This window comes from Macrotis lagotis, chromosome 3 (assembly GCF_037893015.1).
Source record: "Macrotis lagotis isolate mMagLag1 chromosome 3, bilby.v1.9.chrom.fasta, whole genome shotgun sequence".
Taxonomy (NCBI): Eukaryota; Metazoa; Chordata; class Mammalia; order Peramelemorphia; family Peramelidae; genus Macrotis; species Macrotis lagotis.
The window spans coordinates 35,171,291-35,189,205 of NC_133660.1; the positions used below are offsets into that span (position 1 = coordinate 35,171,291).

General features: G+C 36.1%; 1 protein-coding gene across 1 annotated transcript in view; it reads right to left on the reverse strand.

The window, feature by feature from the left end:
• The window catches only part of RASSF6 (Ras association domain family member 6), a 72,896-nt gene that overhangs the window by 13,195 nt on the left and 41,786 nt on the right, over positions 1 to 17,915 (reverse strand). The window contains exons 4-6 of the mRNA XM_074228449.1: positions 14,485 to 14,627; positions 3,751 to 3,848; positions 192 to 376 (exon numbers count right to left, since the gene is read on the reverse strand). Coding sequence (XP_074084550.1) covers positions 192 to 376; positions 3,751 to 3,848; positions 14,485 to 14,627 — 426 coding nt within the window. The remainder of the gene's footprint in view (positions 1 to 191; positions 377 to 3,750; positions 3,849 to 14,484; positions 14,628 to 17,915) is intronic.

Consider the following 17,915-nt stretch of genomic DNA (forward strand, 5'->3'; position numbering starts at 1 on the left):
CTCCCTTCCATTTTTCCTTCCCCTTCTTTTCCCTTCCTTTCCTTTCCCCTTTTTCCCAATTGGAGGAAGAGGGGAGAAAATAAATTTTTGCTCATGGAAAAAACAAACAAAACTATAAAAATCAACAAAAAAATTCTCCTCAATGACCCATACTTTAAAATCCCTTCCTTTTCCATTGATTTTTAACTCACCTCCTGGTCATAGAAGTGACCATTAATAGATACTCTGTGATTCTGTTGATTTCTTCTCTTTATCTTGCCAAGGTTTACCTTGTTTCTCACTAAGGTTGCTTCACTCCTTGTTCTGTATAGCAAGGGAGAATCTGGCTCATCCCCAACTAGAGGCCTCAGGGTGCTGCTGTTATAAGACACATAATCTAAGAAGAATGCAATATTATTAGCTTGTGTACACTTCCCTGTTTCCTAGGTTGCTCCTGGAACTGTTTAAAAAAAAGGAGGGATGTTCTCAGGGATGATTTAGAATATCTGAAATCCAGACTAATCCTTCCCCCCTTCCTGTACTACTTTGCTTTCTGCAAGAAAGGATAATAATGACCACACAGACATATATCCAGAATCTATAACCCCAATACCCTTAATTTAAATGGATTTCATAAAAGGGAGGAATAGCAAGAGGTCATGAGGCAGAGGAGCTGCCATTCTGAAGAGGTGAAACCTAGGTCTAAGAGGGTAAAGAGTGGGTACGAACACTTGGTGATGATCCCAAGAGACGATGCAGCCAAAGGGTTGCCAAAGTGCAGTTACAGTGGCTTTGGTCATATAATCATTTGCAAGTTGAAGCAGCAGATTGTGGAGTGGGCTGGTGAGAAACCCATACCATATACCTGATAACTTCAATTGGCTCCCCTCCATTGATAGAAGATAAGTGGTCCTCCATTAACTGATTAACTGACTAAACATTTTCCTCTTATTTTCCCTCTTTCTAAAACAGGGGAGAGGAACTTAATCTGTTTTCTTAAGTGACAGCTGCTATTTCAGTTGAATGATTCCCCAATCAATTTCTATGATTGCCTTTTTTAAAAACTCATTCCCTCTTGTGTGTGTGTGTGTGTGTGTGTGTGTGTGTGTGTGTGTGGAGAGAGAGAGAGAGAGAGAGAGAGAGAGAGAGAGAGAGAGAGAGACAGACAGACAGAGACAGACAGGCAGAGACTCTTACATTTTCAGGCCCCACAACTGAAAAGCATAATATCTTTTATAATGATGTGATTGATTTCTCCCTTCAGTAAAAGAAGGATGAAGGGGGAAGCTCTGGAGCCAAGAAGAGAGAACATATGAATCTATATTGCTGTTGTTATTATTGTTTAAACAACTAATTCTTTTTTTTTTAGGTTTTTGCAAGGCAAATTGGGTTAAGAGGCTTGCCCAAGGCCACGCCGCTAGGTAATTATTAAGTGTCCTGACTCCAGGGCTGATGCTCTATCCACTGTGCCACCTAGTCACCCCTGCTATTCCTTTGAAATGTGTAATAAAGTTATCATGGAAATTTCTTTCTCTTTTTTCCCTTCCCCCACCCCCCATGGCTACCAAAACACACAGATAGATTGTGTTTGTGTGTGTGTGTGTGTGTGTGTGACACACATATATAGGCACATATACATTTTTATGTAAAATTACTCTAGACATACTTCTGTTTATCAGTTTTAAAAGGTTACTTTTGCAACCTTTTTTTTTGAACTCACCCAATCACAAAGAAAACTCAATGTTTTTTTTTTAAATCAAAATTTTGTTTCTTTCCCAGGTAAAATTTCTTCTTTTCTAACCAATTCACTACAGTAAATGTTGTTTGTCCTTCGTTACCAAAGAGAATCAATGATATCAGGAAGATTATGTCCTGACATGCCAGTGGATTGAGTTTAAGTGAGGCAGAGCTGTGCAAAGTCATCAGCCTCACTCTCTCCTCTGGAGTCATCTGGGTCCTGTGACCAGGTGTGGATCAGGACGACTGGAGATAACTCTGGTTGCAGAGGGAGATCTTGGCCTCTTAAAGGATCTTTTCCTCTCACCATTTATCTGAGGCAATGCCTATTCAGTGAATAAAGCTAGGTAAGAAGTGAGACCAAAAATGACCTCTTTTGCCTAGTTAAAAAAAATCAATCAGGGAAGGAAAAACTTCAATGTTTCTGGTTCAAACAGAAACTACTGCTATTTGCACTCACTCTGAACTATCAAAATCCAAACAATGACCAAATGAGGCTTGAGCTGGGACCTATTATTGGTCCACAATTGAGAGAAAGAGTGATTTGGGTTTATTGCATAGTCAGGTAATTCCTTTGGATCCCAAAAGGTTTTATCAAAGACTGCTTTTTCAGAGTTGTATTTCAAGAAATCTTAATTGAAACAAAAAGGACAAAAGAATTAATTTTCCCAGCTTTTTAAAATAATGGAATAAATAGGGTAGAGAAAAAAATAATCTAGCTTGTAAACCCCAAGATATCTTGTGAGGTGTCAGTGAGCAAAATTTATATTCCTTTGGACAGAATACTCCCAGGTAAAGGTATGATTCCCTAGGTGGACAGAAGAAAGAAGGGAGAGAGGAAGGGAGGGAGTGACAAAGGAAGGAAAGAAGGGAAGGAAGAAGGTTATCGAAGCAATAGGATTATAAATGCATTTTTGTGGTTGTTGTTTTTGCTGATATTTACATATGTTGGACCAACCCATAAGTTATTTACCTAGTTAAATAAATAATGATTGTTGGCACATGAGTGCATTTATTCAAACTTTCTCATGGTCACGAGTTTATCTCCAGCTCATTTTACAGAAGAGGAAACTGAGTCAAACAGGGTTAGATGAACACACAGCTGGTGAGTGTCTCTGGCCAGATTTGAACTCAGGGAAATGAGTGTTCCTGCTTCCCAGCCTGGTACACTGTATCACCTAACTGTCCTTTAGGAGAAGATAATAACTGGAAATGAATCAGCAAGCATTCACGAGTAAAGAAGGTTCCTACTTGGAGAAGACAAGTTCAGGAAGAACTGCTGAGAGCAATTAGAAGCATAGATTACATGGAAGTCTTATTACCTTTGAGAAAAGAATTAGCAAACACTGGACCAAATAAGACTGCAAAGGATGAAATAGATTATATTTTCAGAAACAGGAAAAGACTTGCTGCTGATGTGGGAGTTATTCTTAAAATCAGTGATCTGAATACACTTAAACCATCAACTTGTCAAGGCAAAAATAAAAATAAAGAAAAAGAAGACAAAAATTAAAATTAAAATAGAATATTAAATAAAATAGAATTTAAACAGAATTAAAATAGAAAAACTCTAAGTTAAACTATGTATATAAATAATCAGCACAAGACAATGAGAAAAGGACATCAAAAGATATAGGCACAAATCACTATAATCTTATGCAGAAATTTCATTCAATTTTCAGAAAATTGAAATGTGATGGGTATATGCACCAATCTTGCTGAAAGATGGAAAACAGCCAGACAGTGGTTGAAAGTACTGATAATAATGGCAGTGATGATCCCAAAGTACCAAACAACCACCACACAACAAAATTTAGAAATAAAAAAATAACAAAAAATCCATAGCAGCATTACATTGTCATAGAATCTTTTCCTTTTCCCTTACACATGTGCATGTATTTTAAAACTAAATGATGAAAATGATTTTCAAGAAAAACCTTTGACTGGAAATGAAAAAAAAATTCAGAGAATCAAGCAGGATCATCACTGATCCCAAGGAATACCCCACATACAACAGAAGGTGTTGACACTGACCTTCCTGGGAGTCCTTGACTTCATGCATAGAACATTGCTTTTTCTCCAGCTCACTGATGTGATAGAGGTCATCAAATTCTCCCCAACGGGTCATACCTCTGAAATAAAGCATTCATTATGTCAGTGACATCTATGACAGTTATGCTAAGGATGATGATGCTTGTCCTTCATTCTTGAAGACCATCATATCAGGGAGGTTGATGCCATGACAAGCACACGACTTGGATTTGAATTGGGGGGGGGGGTGCTGTGCTCAGTCTACAGTCTTACTTTCTCTTCCTTAACCATCTGGGTCCAGTGGCCAGAGAGGAATCAGGATGATTGGAGATGGCCCTGGGTGTGAGGCAGTCAGGGTTAAGTGACTTGCCTAAGCTAGTAAGTAGCCAAGTGTCTGAGGCTGGATTTGAACTCCCATCCTCCAGACTCCAAGGTCAGTGTCTATCCACTGCACCACCTAGCTATCCTTTATGCTAAGGATATCCTTCACTCAAGGGCCACACCTTTAGGGCTGTACACATTTGTATACCTTTAATCCTCACAGAGTTGCTGTAGGTAGGAGTGACTGTCAGACTGGTGATAAAATATTGTTAGATTTGATGAAAGGAGACCTCAACAATTGTAAAGACTTCTTACAACTTCAATGACCAATAGCTGTTGACAGATTTAATGCATGTTTTTGTCTTGGACTAGTTTTGAGATTTCCCTGGTGAATGTATCCTGCCATTTGTTGTGAACCCCCAATGAACAAATTTCCTCTACCAATGCCAATTGGTACCTGCAATTGATCTGAGATGTTCTTGCTGTTGTCATTCTATGTACATTGCTAAGGGGCACCAAGATGGTAACTAACTTGCCTGGATCCCACAATCCATACAGCTGTCAGTGGTGGGACTTGAGCTCAGATCTTCCTGACTCTGAAGCTGGCCTCTGTTCATTATCCCTTGATATCATACTATCTAAAAAAGCAAAACATTATCTATAAAGAGGTCCATGATAGTTGGAGCACTGAATGACTCATATCCTATCAAGTTCAAGAAACAGATGATTCTAAAGGAAACAGGAACTGCCATCATCTTGGATCTGGTGGTTTGTGGCAGAAGTTCAGAATTTTGCTTTCATATCAATTTTAATCTTTTTGTGTCTAGGATCTAGCATGGTACCTGAGACATAGTAGGTGTTTCATACATGATTATTAATTTGTTGATGCTATAAGACGATTCCCTAGGGGGGACAGGATTTAAAAGGAGAAGAGGGATCTTTAATGAGTAACAGAGCAGTAGTTATTTAATGCTAATCTAATCATTCAAGGGTTTGTGGTTTTCTCGGTGTAAGCATTTCTTCCTTAATACAGATCACAATATCTCTTCAATTTAACAGATAGTCTCCACTAGCTGAGATGGATTAAAAACCAAAAAACCTCATGACCCAGTGACCAAAGCAATGATGAGTCTTCCTGAACCAATATAGACTTGTCCTTGATGATCAGACAAATTTTATCACCAGACCTATCCTCAGATGTACAAATACTACATGCTCCTACAAGTCAACCATCTCAGTTTTCATCCAGGTTCTTCATCACCTTGTCTACTTTGTTTACATTTTTCTAGTTATATACAAGGAAGTTTGGAAAACTCAAAGGATAGAGACTCCTTCTACCTCAGTTCACACTTTTATCCTGCTTGCCATGGTGAGCATGAAACAATTGATGAGAGATTCCATAGAAGTCTCCTGTTCTGAGTCTGTGACTACAACATACATGTGAGTTCTGGGCTGAAGTAGGGAATGGAAGACAGGGACAGTCTCTTGTGATCAGAGTCTCTGTGATGAAATAAGAAGTTTTCAAGTTGTAAAACTCCCCAAAGAGATTCAGCATTGTCTAAGCATTCAAGGATTTGTGCTTCTGTTGATGTAAGCCTATCTTCATATTACAGATTACAACATCTCTACAACTTAACAGATGGTTTCCAGTAGCTGCAGTGGAAGAAAAAGTTCATTTCCCAATGACAAGTGTAATGGGGTGAGTCTTTCTGAACCAAAGTAGATTTATCCTTGAACAACAAACAAGGGTTCATTGCCAGACTATTCTCAGACATAGAAGAAGTACATGTAAACTGTTGGGAAAGCCTTTGAAAGCCTAGGATCCTCTGCCCTCTCCAATAAGGGACCAGAGTATGATCTGGCTAGAGCTTGAGCTCCAAGAAAAGAATGAATTGATAACATTTGGACTACATGTAACAAGTGCCATCTAAATATCCCTGAGAATTCTTGTCTCTGGAAGCCCTTACTTATTTCCCAGGTTCAGGTTGGATGTTTGGGAGTATACATTATTCAAATTGCAGTCTGACCCCCTAAATTAGATGCTCTAATTACTTACAGACCATGCAATAAGAAATGAAATAACAAAACAATTAAAGACAAAATAGTAGCCACATAATGAACTAGGAAAGAGAATTGAAGTAATAGAAGCATTCATAGCCATCTTATATACAAATGGGGATAATTCCTTGTGGGTGCTAGAAGTTTTATAATTCTGGCTAGAAAAAGGGACAGTCAATCAATTAGGATTTTTTGAGTAATCACTTTGTATCTGGAACCATGCTAAACTCTAAGGGATACAAAGAAAGACAAAACACAATCCCTTCTCCAATGGAGCTCCCATCTAATGGGAATTCCTTTATGAGAAAACTCCTTTTTCTGCCATTTATAATCTTAGTTGCCTAGAATATTAAGAAGCTAAGTATCTTACTCAGGGTCTTAAAGGCAATCTGGGTCAGAATCCTTCTGGCTCTGAGACCCTTTAACAAAATATTACAATCAATATCTTTTAAATCCATACTGATTTTTCCATACTTGAGGTACTTTCCCCTCTTGTTTCTTTTTAAATCTCTGTGACAAGGGATCATTCTCTGGGAAGGTGTTAGGAGGAGCCATATATTCCTAAATGAAGACAGGGACATACTGGAGGCAGCTAGGATAGATAGCAGGCAAGCTGTTAATTAAATTTTCAATGTGAACATTTATATCCTAGGAACCAGCAAATACTATAACAGAGAATGGATGGATGGATGGATAGATAGATAGATAGGTAGGTAGACAGATAGATAGATAAATAGATAAACAGATAAATAGATAGATATAGATAGATAGTTATAGATAGATAGATATAGATAAATAGATAGATAGGTAGATAGATAGATAGATAGCCAACCATGGGACTCTAGATTTAAGAAAGTGATAAAATGTTTATAATAAACTTAAAAGCTTGCCAAACATATATATATATATAATATATATATATATTATATATATATATATATATATATATATATATGCTCATGCAGCTAGATGATGTAGTGAATAGAACACTAGCTCTGGAGACAGGAGATCTGGGTTTAAATCGAACCTTAGACATTTATTAGCTGGGTGACCTCAGGAAAGTCACTTAACCCTATTTCCCTTGGTTCTTCATCTGCAAAATGAGCTGGAGAAGGAAATGATAAACAATATCTCTGTCAAGAAAACTCTAAATGAAGCCATGGAGAGTTGGACACAACTGAAAATACTCAACAACAAAACGTGTGTGTGTATTTGTATGTATGTATGTCTACATTATATATTATACATATGTATACATATATCTAACTATCAAGAGTTATGGGTTGAAAAGCAGATTGTTAATCACACCTTGAATGTAAATAATATAAAAACTAAAGAAAACAAAAATAATATGATTTTTATACAGTCTTGCATCAAATAAAAAGTGGTATATAGTTACCTATACCCACTCCTGGCCCAGTGATATAAAGTTCAGAGTTTGGTGCTGGCTACATCATGGGAATATGTCAAAACCTTTTGGGAAGTTTAAAGACACCTTCCTCTAGTCTGGGAGTATCAGGTTTCTCCCAGGACCACAAAGCAGTTTCACTTCCCAGGTTCCTCTTCTGTTTTTCTTGTTTAACTCTGATCTATGACTCATTTTCCTGTCTCCACTAGGAAGACCTTCAACACTTCTGCATTTTTAGAACTCGAAGACTTTCACTCAACTGAAGTCCTCTCCTGGTGGCATCAATGCTGTGTAGCCAGACACATAGTGCCCTTGGAATTAGAGTACAGGGAATTTCTTCCAATGAGTGAAAAGGAAATTAAGTTCTAGGGACTTTCATTCATGTAAGGATGGTAGCTTGACAAGGGAGAGGGAATTCTGGGCTTGGATTCAGAATGACTTGGTTTTTTATTATAGTCTCAGAAGTTTATGACGAGATGATTCCAAAGGGGTAGTGATTATAACTTCTAAGTATATTAGGCCCCAGAGCTATGAACTGTAAACTGTAAGTTCATTCGCTTAATCATAGGAAAATAACTAGAAGATCATCATTGTTTTTGTCTTGTTGTGGTGACCAAGCCCAGTGTGGTGAGGTCACTCAATTACATGGAAAAATCCCCCAATTTTTTTTGTTGCCCTTGTGTCCCCTATCATCCCTCTATTGCCCCAAATGGGAAGATGGTCATAAGCATTTGGTCAGTAAATGACTCTTTTTGGTGGTCGGAAGACTGCCTTTCTATTGGTCCATTGGTTCACATAGATATTTTTTTTTAGGTTTTTACAAGGTAATGGGGTTAAGTGGCTTGCCCAAGGCCATACAGCTAGGTAATTATTAAGTGTCTGAGGTCAGATTTGAACCCAGGTCCTCCTGACTTCAGGGCCGGTGTTTTATCCACTGCACCACCTAGTCATCCCATATAGATATTTTGATATCAGTTTATCAGCTTGCCCTATGGGGCTGCTCATCAGCTTGGCATGACCTCCTGAAAGGTCAAAACAGGGCTGTCTAGTTCTACTCAGCATTTGTCAATCTATGTGATTCTCTATTTTATCTAGATCTTCCTGGAACATCAAGGTCAAAAATCTATCAACCAATAAAGCTCTCTAGCCTATTCTTCTGGAACATCTATAAAACAAAAGTCCTGGAAGGAAGGGGCATCACAGATCATGAGGCAGACTTGAGTTCCACTTCATGAGGGAGCCATGGATCTTTTACTAAAGTGCCATCGACTCACAGCTCTGCCTCTTTTACTGTAGGTTGGGCAATTTGGGACCCTACATCTCACAGGGTGACTATGAAGTGAAAAACTTACAAGTTAGAGAATGAGGCCCAGGTGCTAGATGCAAGGACAATGACACTGATAAGGAAGAAGGACTGAAAGTTGAAAAAGAAACCAACAAATTTCAGATGTAAGACCCAACAAACCAAAACAAAACACAAACACAAAAGACCACAATAGTCTTCTATCATTTGACAGAGAGGACTATAAGAACTCTATATACTTCAGTAGGCCTTGAAGTCAATATTACACTATATAATAGTATGATAATTAAGGTTCCTAAGGATGTTGTTGTTGTTGGGAGTGGTGGTCTGTTGTTGAGGCAGTTAAGATTGAGTGACTTTCAATCAGGGTCACACAGCTGGTAAGTGCAAAGTGTCTAAGGTTGGATTTGAACTCAGGTCCTCTTGACTCCAAGGCCAGTGCTCACCCATTGTACCACCTAGTTGCCCCTCTTAAAGATGATTTTGAAGCAACAAAATGATCAGTCAACCAAAACCTACTGGGCATTTGCTAAGTACCAGGCTCTAGGAAGAAAAAACTTAAGTATACTCTCTACCTCCAGTTTAAGAAGGTAGGAAAATATGCAACATAGTTTAGAAAAATTTCCACATAAAACTTTAGCCAACTAACTTAGAGTTTCAGTTCTTTAGAAAAGTAATGTATAAAACATAGCATTTCTCACATATGCCAGATAAATTAGGTATGTCCCCATTAACCCCTCTTTCTCATCACTCCTTCCCCCATCCATTTTGTAACTGAGGCACAGGAAGGTCAAGAATTTTACCCAAAGTCAAGTAACAGATTCAGGTCCAGCACATGAGTGACCTGACCCCCATTCAGTAAAGTTTGCTTCTCTTGCTATATTGTCATGTTGGTCATTGGTAGGACATAAGAAGTTATTAGCGAAAAAGGTTCTATCATCATCCCTGTGGATTGTGGCATAGTAATAGTCTCCAAACATGATGAAGCAGCTAAGAAAAGCAGCCTGGAAAATCTATTTAACTAGACTTGGTGCTTGAATCTTGGTGTCTTAAAATAGTTCTACTTAAATCCTTTGAACTATCATTGATCATTTCATAAGATCTAAGTTGCAAAAATAAGGCAATTTACTAGGCACATGAAGATTAAAGATTTGGAATCACTCCATGATGATAAATGCCTTCTAAAGCATGGAAATGATGGGGAATCACCTGATAAATGATACTCACTCTGCCTCAGTTTGGATATCTTTTAAGGCAGTGGAGGTGATTGGATCGAAATATTCTAATTCTATGCTAAATATTGCATTTTATCCTCGATCATGTATATCATTTTAAAGTATGGATTATGTTTTGTTTATGAGTACAATCAATACTGTATATAAGTGCTACAAGATTACAGTGAAACTTCCTAAGATACATAAAGAAGAATTTATTCTAATTTAATACCCACCAAAATCAATCCTCCAGTATAGGGGGTTTTTAATTGAACTAGAAAAATAATTCAGTATTTGATTGACAGTTGATAACCATAGATGACATAGCCCCTTCCATAGAATTTGTTTATTGTCATTCTTCTTTTGAGAGAGAGAGAGAGAGAGAGAGAGAGAGAGAGAGAGAGAGAGAGAGAGCTGACACATGGAGTTGACACTGGAAGTAAGAAAATATTAATGGAATTTCATTTCTTAGGAGAGTGACAGTTAATTCCCTTGGAGAAAATCTATGAATGATTTGTACAGTTAACTGTGTGGAAAAAATATTTTGTAAAGATATTTTGAGGTTAATTCTTCAGGGGAGCTGAATAAAATGAATAGATTTTTATTGTTAGTGAGAATTGAACTGGTTAGTCCTGATTTGTGGAGAAAAGCAGTTCCCTGAAAATGAACTAAAGTCCCTGTGTTCTAATAAGAATTGATTTTGGGGGCTATACTTTCAGTCTTTTGGAGGATATGGCAATAGGTAATGTATGAGAGGAATTCTAGTCAGCAAATTCTTTTGCATGATGTCCCAAAGCACAGAAGCGATTTTGGTGATGGATGCATTGTTTATCTTATTATTGGTTACTATTAATTAATGAGAGATCTCAGTTCTACAAGACTGGGAACTCAAAGTGATTTTGATGAGGATTAGTAGGAATATTTAAGGGATGCAAAAAAATATTCATGTGAAAGCTGATGTTTAAGTTGACTTTTAAAGGAAAACTGGGCAGTCAAGGAGAGCATGGCATCAGTCCATGACTCAGAGATATAAGAAGGGGCATTGAGTGTTATGTATAAGGAACAGTAAGAAGGGCTAGAAAGACTGGATGGGAGAATGAATGAAGGGATGTAAAAAAACTCAAAAGATGGATCAAGAAGGGCCTTCAATGCTAAAGAAAACAGTTTTCATTTATTGTTACAGGCAATAGTGTTCCATTGGTATTTATAAGCAGAAGAGTGGCATTACATTTGTGCTTTAGGAAAATCATTTTGATGAGTGAGAGGAGGATGAGTTGGGGTGGAAGTGATGCTTGGGGCAGGAATTCCAATTAGAGACTATTGTAATGGTCCAAGCAAGAAGGGATGAAGGAGATGGAAGAGGGGGAGGAGGAGGGTGGAGCTGGTGGTGTTGGTGTGAAGGAAGCTATAAATTTGGAGTTTGAAGGTGAAAGAAGACAACTCATGAGAGATCTCAGTTATACAAGATGAGATTCAAATGGAATGATTAATTAGCCTAGTTATTGAGAGAGTTAGCATTTTTAGAAATTTAATGAATGACACTCTGAGTCATTTTTGAACTCAATGAAAGAAAAATTAATGAAATGATTAGTCAATAACAAACTGACGTACAATTGCATATAACACCCATGTGCCAGATCCTATGGTGTTATCACAAAGCAGATCTCATTGGATCCTTACAACTACCTTCTGAGGTAGGTGCTATTATTTTCATCATCCTTATTTTGATTGTTGTTGCTGTGTTGTTTTAATCATGACTGACTTTTTGTGACCCCATTTGTGGTTTCTTTGGCAAAGAAAGCAGAGTGATTTTCTATTGCTTTCTCCAGTTCATTTTACACATGAGGAAACTGAGGTTAAGTTATCTACTCAGCCTACACAGCTAGCAAGTGTCTGAGGCTGGATTTGAACTCAGGTCTTCCTGGTTCCACCCCTGTGCTCTACCCACTGTCACATAGCTGCCCTAAATTCTATTTTACAGTTTGAGGAAACTGAGGCCATTGAGATTAAGTGACTTTCCTAGGGTCAGACAGCCAGTAAGTGTATGAGGCTAAAGCTGAACCCTGGCCTTCCTAATCCTAGGCTTAGTGCTTTATCCATTGTACCAACTAGCTGTCTCCTCTTTCTGGGTTTTATTTCTTCAGCTTAGAAATGGAAAGAATTCCACTTATTTACTACCTTTCAGAAATAGTATTCTGAAAATAAATGTTGAATGAAGTCATCACATAGAGGGAATTCACCAATTTTATTTCAGATTCTTAATATTTAAAGCCTTCCTTTTGAGGTTCAATTCAAGTGTCTATTTAGATCTTTCTTATTCTCCCAAATCACAATGTGTTTTGAAAAATGGGAGTGGAATGTGATTTCATTGTATAGTGAGACATGAGAAAACTCCTTTTACCAATGCAGGTTGGCACCTTCCATTCACCTTACCATCTTAGAGTTATCTCCTGAACTAGAAGGCAAATGACCTGCCCAGGAATACATACCAAATAGATGTCAAAGGTGGGACTTGAACACAGGTTTTTCCCTGTTGTTCTGTGTAAATTTCATAATTTCTGTGTACCTTATTCCTCCAAACAAATGACATAAGCTCCTTGACAGCAAGGGTCATTTATGTTTTGGTCTTTTTGACCCCATCATCTAAAACAATACATGGAACAAGTGACATTTAATAATTACCTATTGAATTGAATGAAATTTCATTTCATTCTTGTCCAAGATAGTCATCTTGTCAATTCAAGCTCATGAAAACTGACTTTCGAGATTTTGAATTTTAAGGACTACCTCAAAGGGATTTGAGAAGACCACAAAGGAACTTGATGATGGTTTAACATGCAACTACAGAAATATCTTTTCTAAATTGCTTACTATTTTCACTTTATTTTTTGTCATTTTCCTCCTTTTATTCTGTTTCGTTTTTCACGTGACTAAAATGAAAATGTTTTACATGATTGTGCATATATAATCTAAATCAAATCATTTATCACTTAGGTAAGAGGAAGGAAGAAAATTTGGAACTCAAAATTTTAAAAATTTGAATATTAAAAATTGTTTTTATATGTAATTGGGGAAAATACTATTTAAAAAATAAATTACTTTGTTCCTTACAGGGAGTATTGAAATTAAACTTTGATTAATCAGTTTCTATGGGTTGTACCCTAGGGGAGTTTGAGAATCCTTATGTAGTGTGAAGAATAATCCCCAAATTGATTTATTTTAGGAATTTGAAATTTTCTCTATAGTATACTCCAGTAGTTTATTTAAATTATGCTATTGGCTATGGAGGTGAGGGGTGGGGAAGAAAGCATCAGCCTATATTTTATAAGAAATGGGAGCCAAGATAAGTTGAGTTTTGCCCAGGAGAAGTGGGTTGGGTCATCATGCAACTTGACTCTGCTACCTCAGGAATGTTGTCCCTTACAAACAATGGGGGCCTGGTTTAGAAAAGGAAAAAGACCATGGAGCTCTGCATTCCTTTTGTAAGGGAAATACTTGCATTCCTTTGACAATTACAGGCTTTTCCCCTATCACCAGAATCAAAAGGTTAAAAGTATTCTGTTATCTTCTTCCTTGCTCTGCTCTCCCATACCCAACCACCATAGGCAATCACCATGACCTCACTTCGTTCTTGTCCATAGCATCCTACTTTGGTGGTCTAGTTCCCTACTGTGCCTTAAATGCTCTATGGAAAGCAACTTAGAAGATGACAAATCAAGGAGAAATGTTCACCCCAGTTCCCTGTTCCATCATTCCTTCCTCAATTCCCATTTTGTTTTTAGAATGGCCATGAATTCTATTATAAATGAAGGGGGAAAAAAGAATAATTTTAATGACACCAATTCTAATTCACTGATGGTGAATTTTAGATTAACTTCTAGAAATTGATTCAATTCCCTTCCTTCCTACAGTAGGTTTGAGAGAGCCAGGCTAGGGTCTTGAAGGATCAAAAGTGAAAGGAAATAAGCCTTTATATGATGTTTACTATGTGACAGCTACTGGAATAAGCATTTTGATCTTTATTTTTTTTACAAATATTATGTCATTTGATTCTCGCAACAATCTTGGGCCATAGGTATTGTTATGATTCCCATTTTATGGTTGAGGAAACAGGTGAAGGGTCTTGCCCAGGGTCATACCATTTGTAACTATCTGAGGCAGGATCTGAACTAGTTTTTCCTGACTCTAGACACAGTACTCTATGTACTGTCCTCTACCAATTAGGCTGAACATTACTAAGGCTTAGAGAGTTTGGAAAGTATGTAAACATAGCTTGGAAATAAAAGATACTGTTTGGAACAGAAAACTTACCTCTAGTAGATAATGATCTTTGTTTTTTAAAGAGGAAATATATTGCTCACTTTGATTCTGGTCTAAAGAGAGCTCATATTTTCATTATATTGTATTTCACATAACTGGGTTATATAGCTCACCCCTTCTGGGAGAATAAGGTTGAGGACTTGATGGTAGCAAAAGATGGGAGCTGCTTCTCATCTTGCATTTTCAAACGGATTGGTCTTTGTACTCCCCAGAAAATATCCAGAATTCCTTCGATAACTAGATTGTCATCTTCAGCCTAGGGAAAAAAAAATCCCATCAGCACTCTTTGTAATGTATCAAAAAATTCCATTATGCTCTCTGAAAAATAAAACTATTGAATATTCAAGATGTAAAATCAATAATTTTTCTCTAATTTCTTACTTTCTCAAGGAGAAAAAGCAGGAGAAATTGACAGGAAAAAATGTGTGTGGTTTCCCAATGTATCTGCAAACAATTTCATTGTTTAGGAAATCTTTCATCCATAGTAAGAGGAATAGTAATCTAGTCACTGATTTTTAAAAATAAATTTGTAATGGTATCTTTAATTATTAAAATTTCTTGCATTATTTTCCCTCTCCTCACTTCCAAAGAGCCAAGTACAAAGATATGTAAAAAAATAGAAATATATATAAATATAGAACTTTATAGAAATAGTTAGAAAATAAAGAGATAAAACTATAAACTCAAGTACAAATAATAACCAAAAGGGATAAAAGAAACAAGAAGAGATCTTATATTTATGAAAATATTTATTTCAGTTCTTTTTGTGGTGGTACAATTGAGAGATAACAAATTATGATATACAAATTAGAATACTATTATACTGTTAGAAATGAAAAAAATAGATTATTTAGAAGAGACAGGGAAAGAAAAACCTGATACGGAGTTGAATGAGCAGATTCTGAAGGAATAAATTTTACTATAACATCCAAATTATAAAAATGAATCATTTTGAAGCCTTTTAAATGTAAGAATAAAATGAGCTGTCAGGAGAACAATTCCTACAAAGGCCGGTAGGTGGCACATTGGATTTGAAGCTAGGAAGATCTGAATCTGAATTATAGCTAGGATGCTTATTAGCTGTGTTGTCTAGGTCTGCTTCAGTTTCTTCAACTGTAAAATGGGGATAATAATAGGCCATATTTTCCTGGGATGTTGGAACCATCAAATAGATATTTTAAAGTACCTTGTATACCTTGAAAAGTTTTATTGTTGCAGTTAGATTTATAACTCTGAAAGGTAACAACTTTAAAAGTTGTAACAAATATTTAGAAGTCATTATTCCAGAAAATTGATGATGAAATATGTCATGTATCTCCTGACAGAGTGATGACAGATTTAGGGTTCAGAATATTTTTGTACATAGCCAGTGAAGGAATTTGTTTTGCTTAACTATATACATATTTCTTTTTTTTTCTACCAAGAGGGTTAGAAGTGAGAGGGAGAGAAAATGGATTTATGATAATGAATGTAAATTAATTTTTGTTAATTATAATCATTAAAATACCTTTTAAGATAGAGAGAATGTTGTGGTTACATGTTGTATGTACTTTCTGATGATGTCACTGTATTGTTAATTTTTGCTTGTTTATTTTAATCACAAGAGAGCTCTCACAGAGTTTGGATAATCTGGAAATGTTTTTAATGTAATAGCAATAATTATTATTATAGCTAGTGTTTATTTATCAAGTGCCAACTATGAATCAAACACTGGACTAAACACATTATGAATATTATTTCATTTGTTCCTAATGAAAACTCTGGGAGGTAATTTATATTATTATCCTCTTTGCAATGGAGAAAATGGAGGCAAACAGAGGTTAAAAGGGCTTGCCCAAGATCACACAGCTAAGAGGCTGAGGCCAGTAAAAGTAAAACATATCTATATATACATCTATGTATATCTATATCTATAGCTATAGCTATTAAATTAATGACATAACACAAATAAAATAGTTTAAAGAAAATAATGGCTTAACAGATTGTGGTATAATGAATGTAAAGGAATATTTATTGTGCATAACAGATGATGGAACGAACCATTTCAGACTTGTGAGATCTTTACGAAAGATGCGGAGTGATGTGAGCGGAATAAAGAAAACAATTTAACCAGTTATAACAATAGTATAGAAAAAACACTTTGAAATACCTTCAAACTTTTAAGAGTGCAATGAAAATACCATGAATCCAGAAGGATAAAGATCAAACTCCATTCACCTCAGGCACAAAGGTGAAGAACTGAAAACTTTGAAAGAAATATATCTATTTTTGGACATGATTAATGTGAGAATTTGTTTCACTGGATTATAAATATAAGTACTGAGAGATTTCTTTGAGACTTTTTTTAATGGAGTGCTATCTTAAAGGAACACAAAAGACAAAAGTCCTTATTTGAAAAAGAAAGTTAATAAGCATTTAAAAATAAGAAGATAAAAACAACAAAATCATTCAATACATGGCCATAGTGAATGACTCTTGGGTAGACCTGTGGTTTGGCAAGATTTTATTTAAAAATTCCAGAATTAATATTTATTAGTGCTCTTGATCTATTTTCTTGGGTTTTTCTTGGCAAAAAAAAAAACTGTGTGCTTTATCATTTCTTTCTTGGTCTTTTTTTTCCTTATATGTTTAATTTTCTTCCTTAGTCAACATTGGATGTCCTTGGACTACAGTCATCTCATAAAAAGATCTTGTAGGATGCTTTTTAATTTAAAAAATTGTGCAATATTAGCATGGATTATTTTAGAACTTTTGTAGAATTCTCCTGTGAGTCCATCACAGCCAGGAGGTTTTCCCCTCACCTGCCCTGTCTATGCTTTGGTGCTTTGTGTCTTTTCTGAGATTGGATTGCTAAAGATATATTTTTGGTAGTTAGTTTTGGCATTTTATGTTTTTAAAAGTATTTCTTATTTCTTCTGTGTTCTCAGTTTTGGTAGCATGAGAATTTCACAAAAGGGTCCAATACTTTTTATATCTTCTTATTTTGTAGCTTTTTGATTTTACCTTTTTGATTTGCTTTTTTTTTTTAGATTTTTTTTTCAAGGCAATGGGGTTAAGTGGCTTGCCCAAGGCCACACGGCTAGGTAGTTATTAAGTGTCTGAGGCCGGATTTGAACCCAGGTACTCCTGACTCCAAGGCCGGTGCTCTATCCACTGCGCCACCTAGCCACCCTTGATTTACTTTTTGGTTGATTTGACATTCTGTTTTTTATAATTTGATTGGATAAAGGTTGATTGATTTTGTTAGACTTCTCAAAGAACCAGCTTTCAGTTTCATCATTTCTAAAGGATTTTTGGTTACCAATTTATCTAATTCTCCTTTAATTTTCATTTGTTGACTTTCTTGTTTTTAAAATATATATTCATTTCATTAGTCCTCTCATATTTTGTTGTTGTTGTTTAGTTATTTCAGTCATATCTGACTCTTTGTAACCTCATTTGGGGTTTTCTTGTCAAAGATAGTGGTCTGATTTGCCATTTCCTTATTCAGCTCATTTGGCAGATAGGGAAACTGAGACAGTGTTCTGTGACTTGCCTAGGGTTA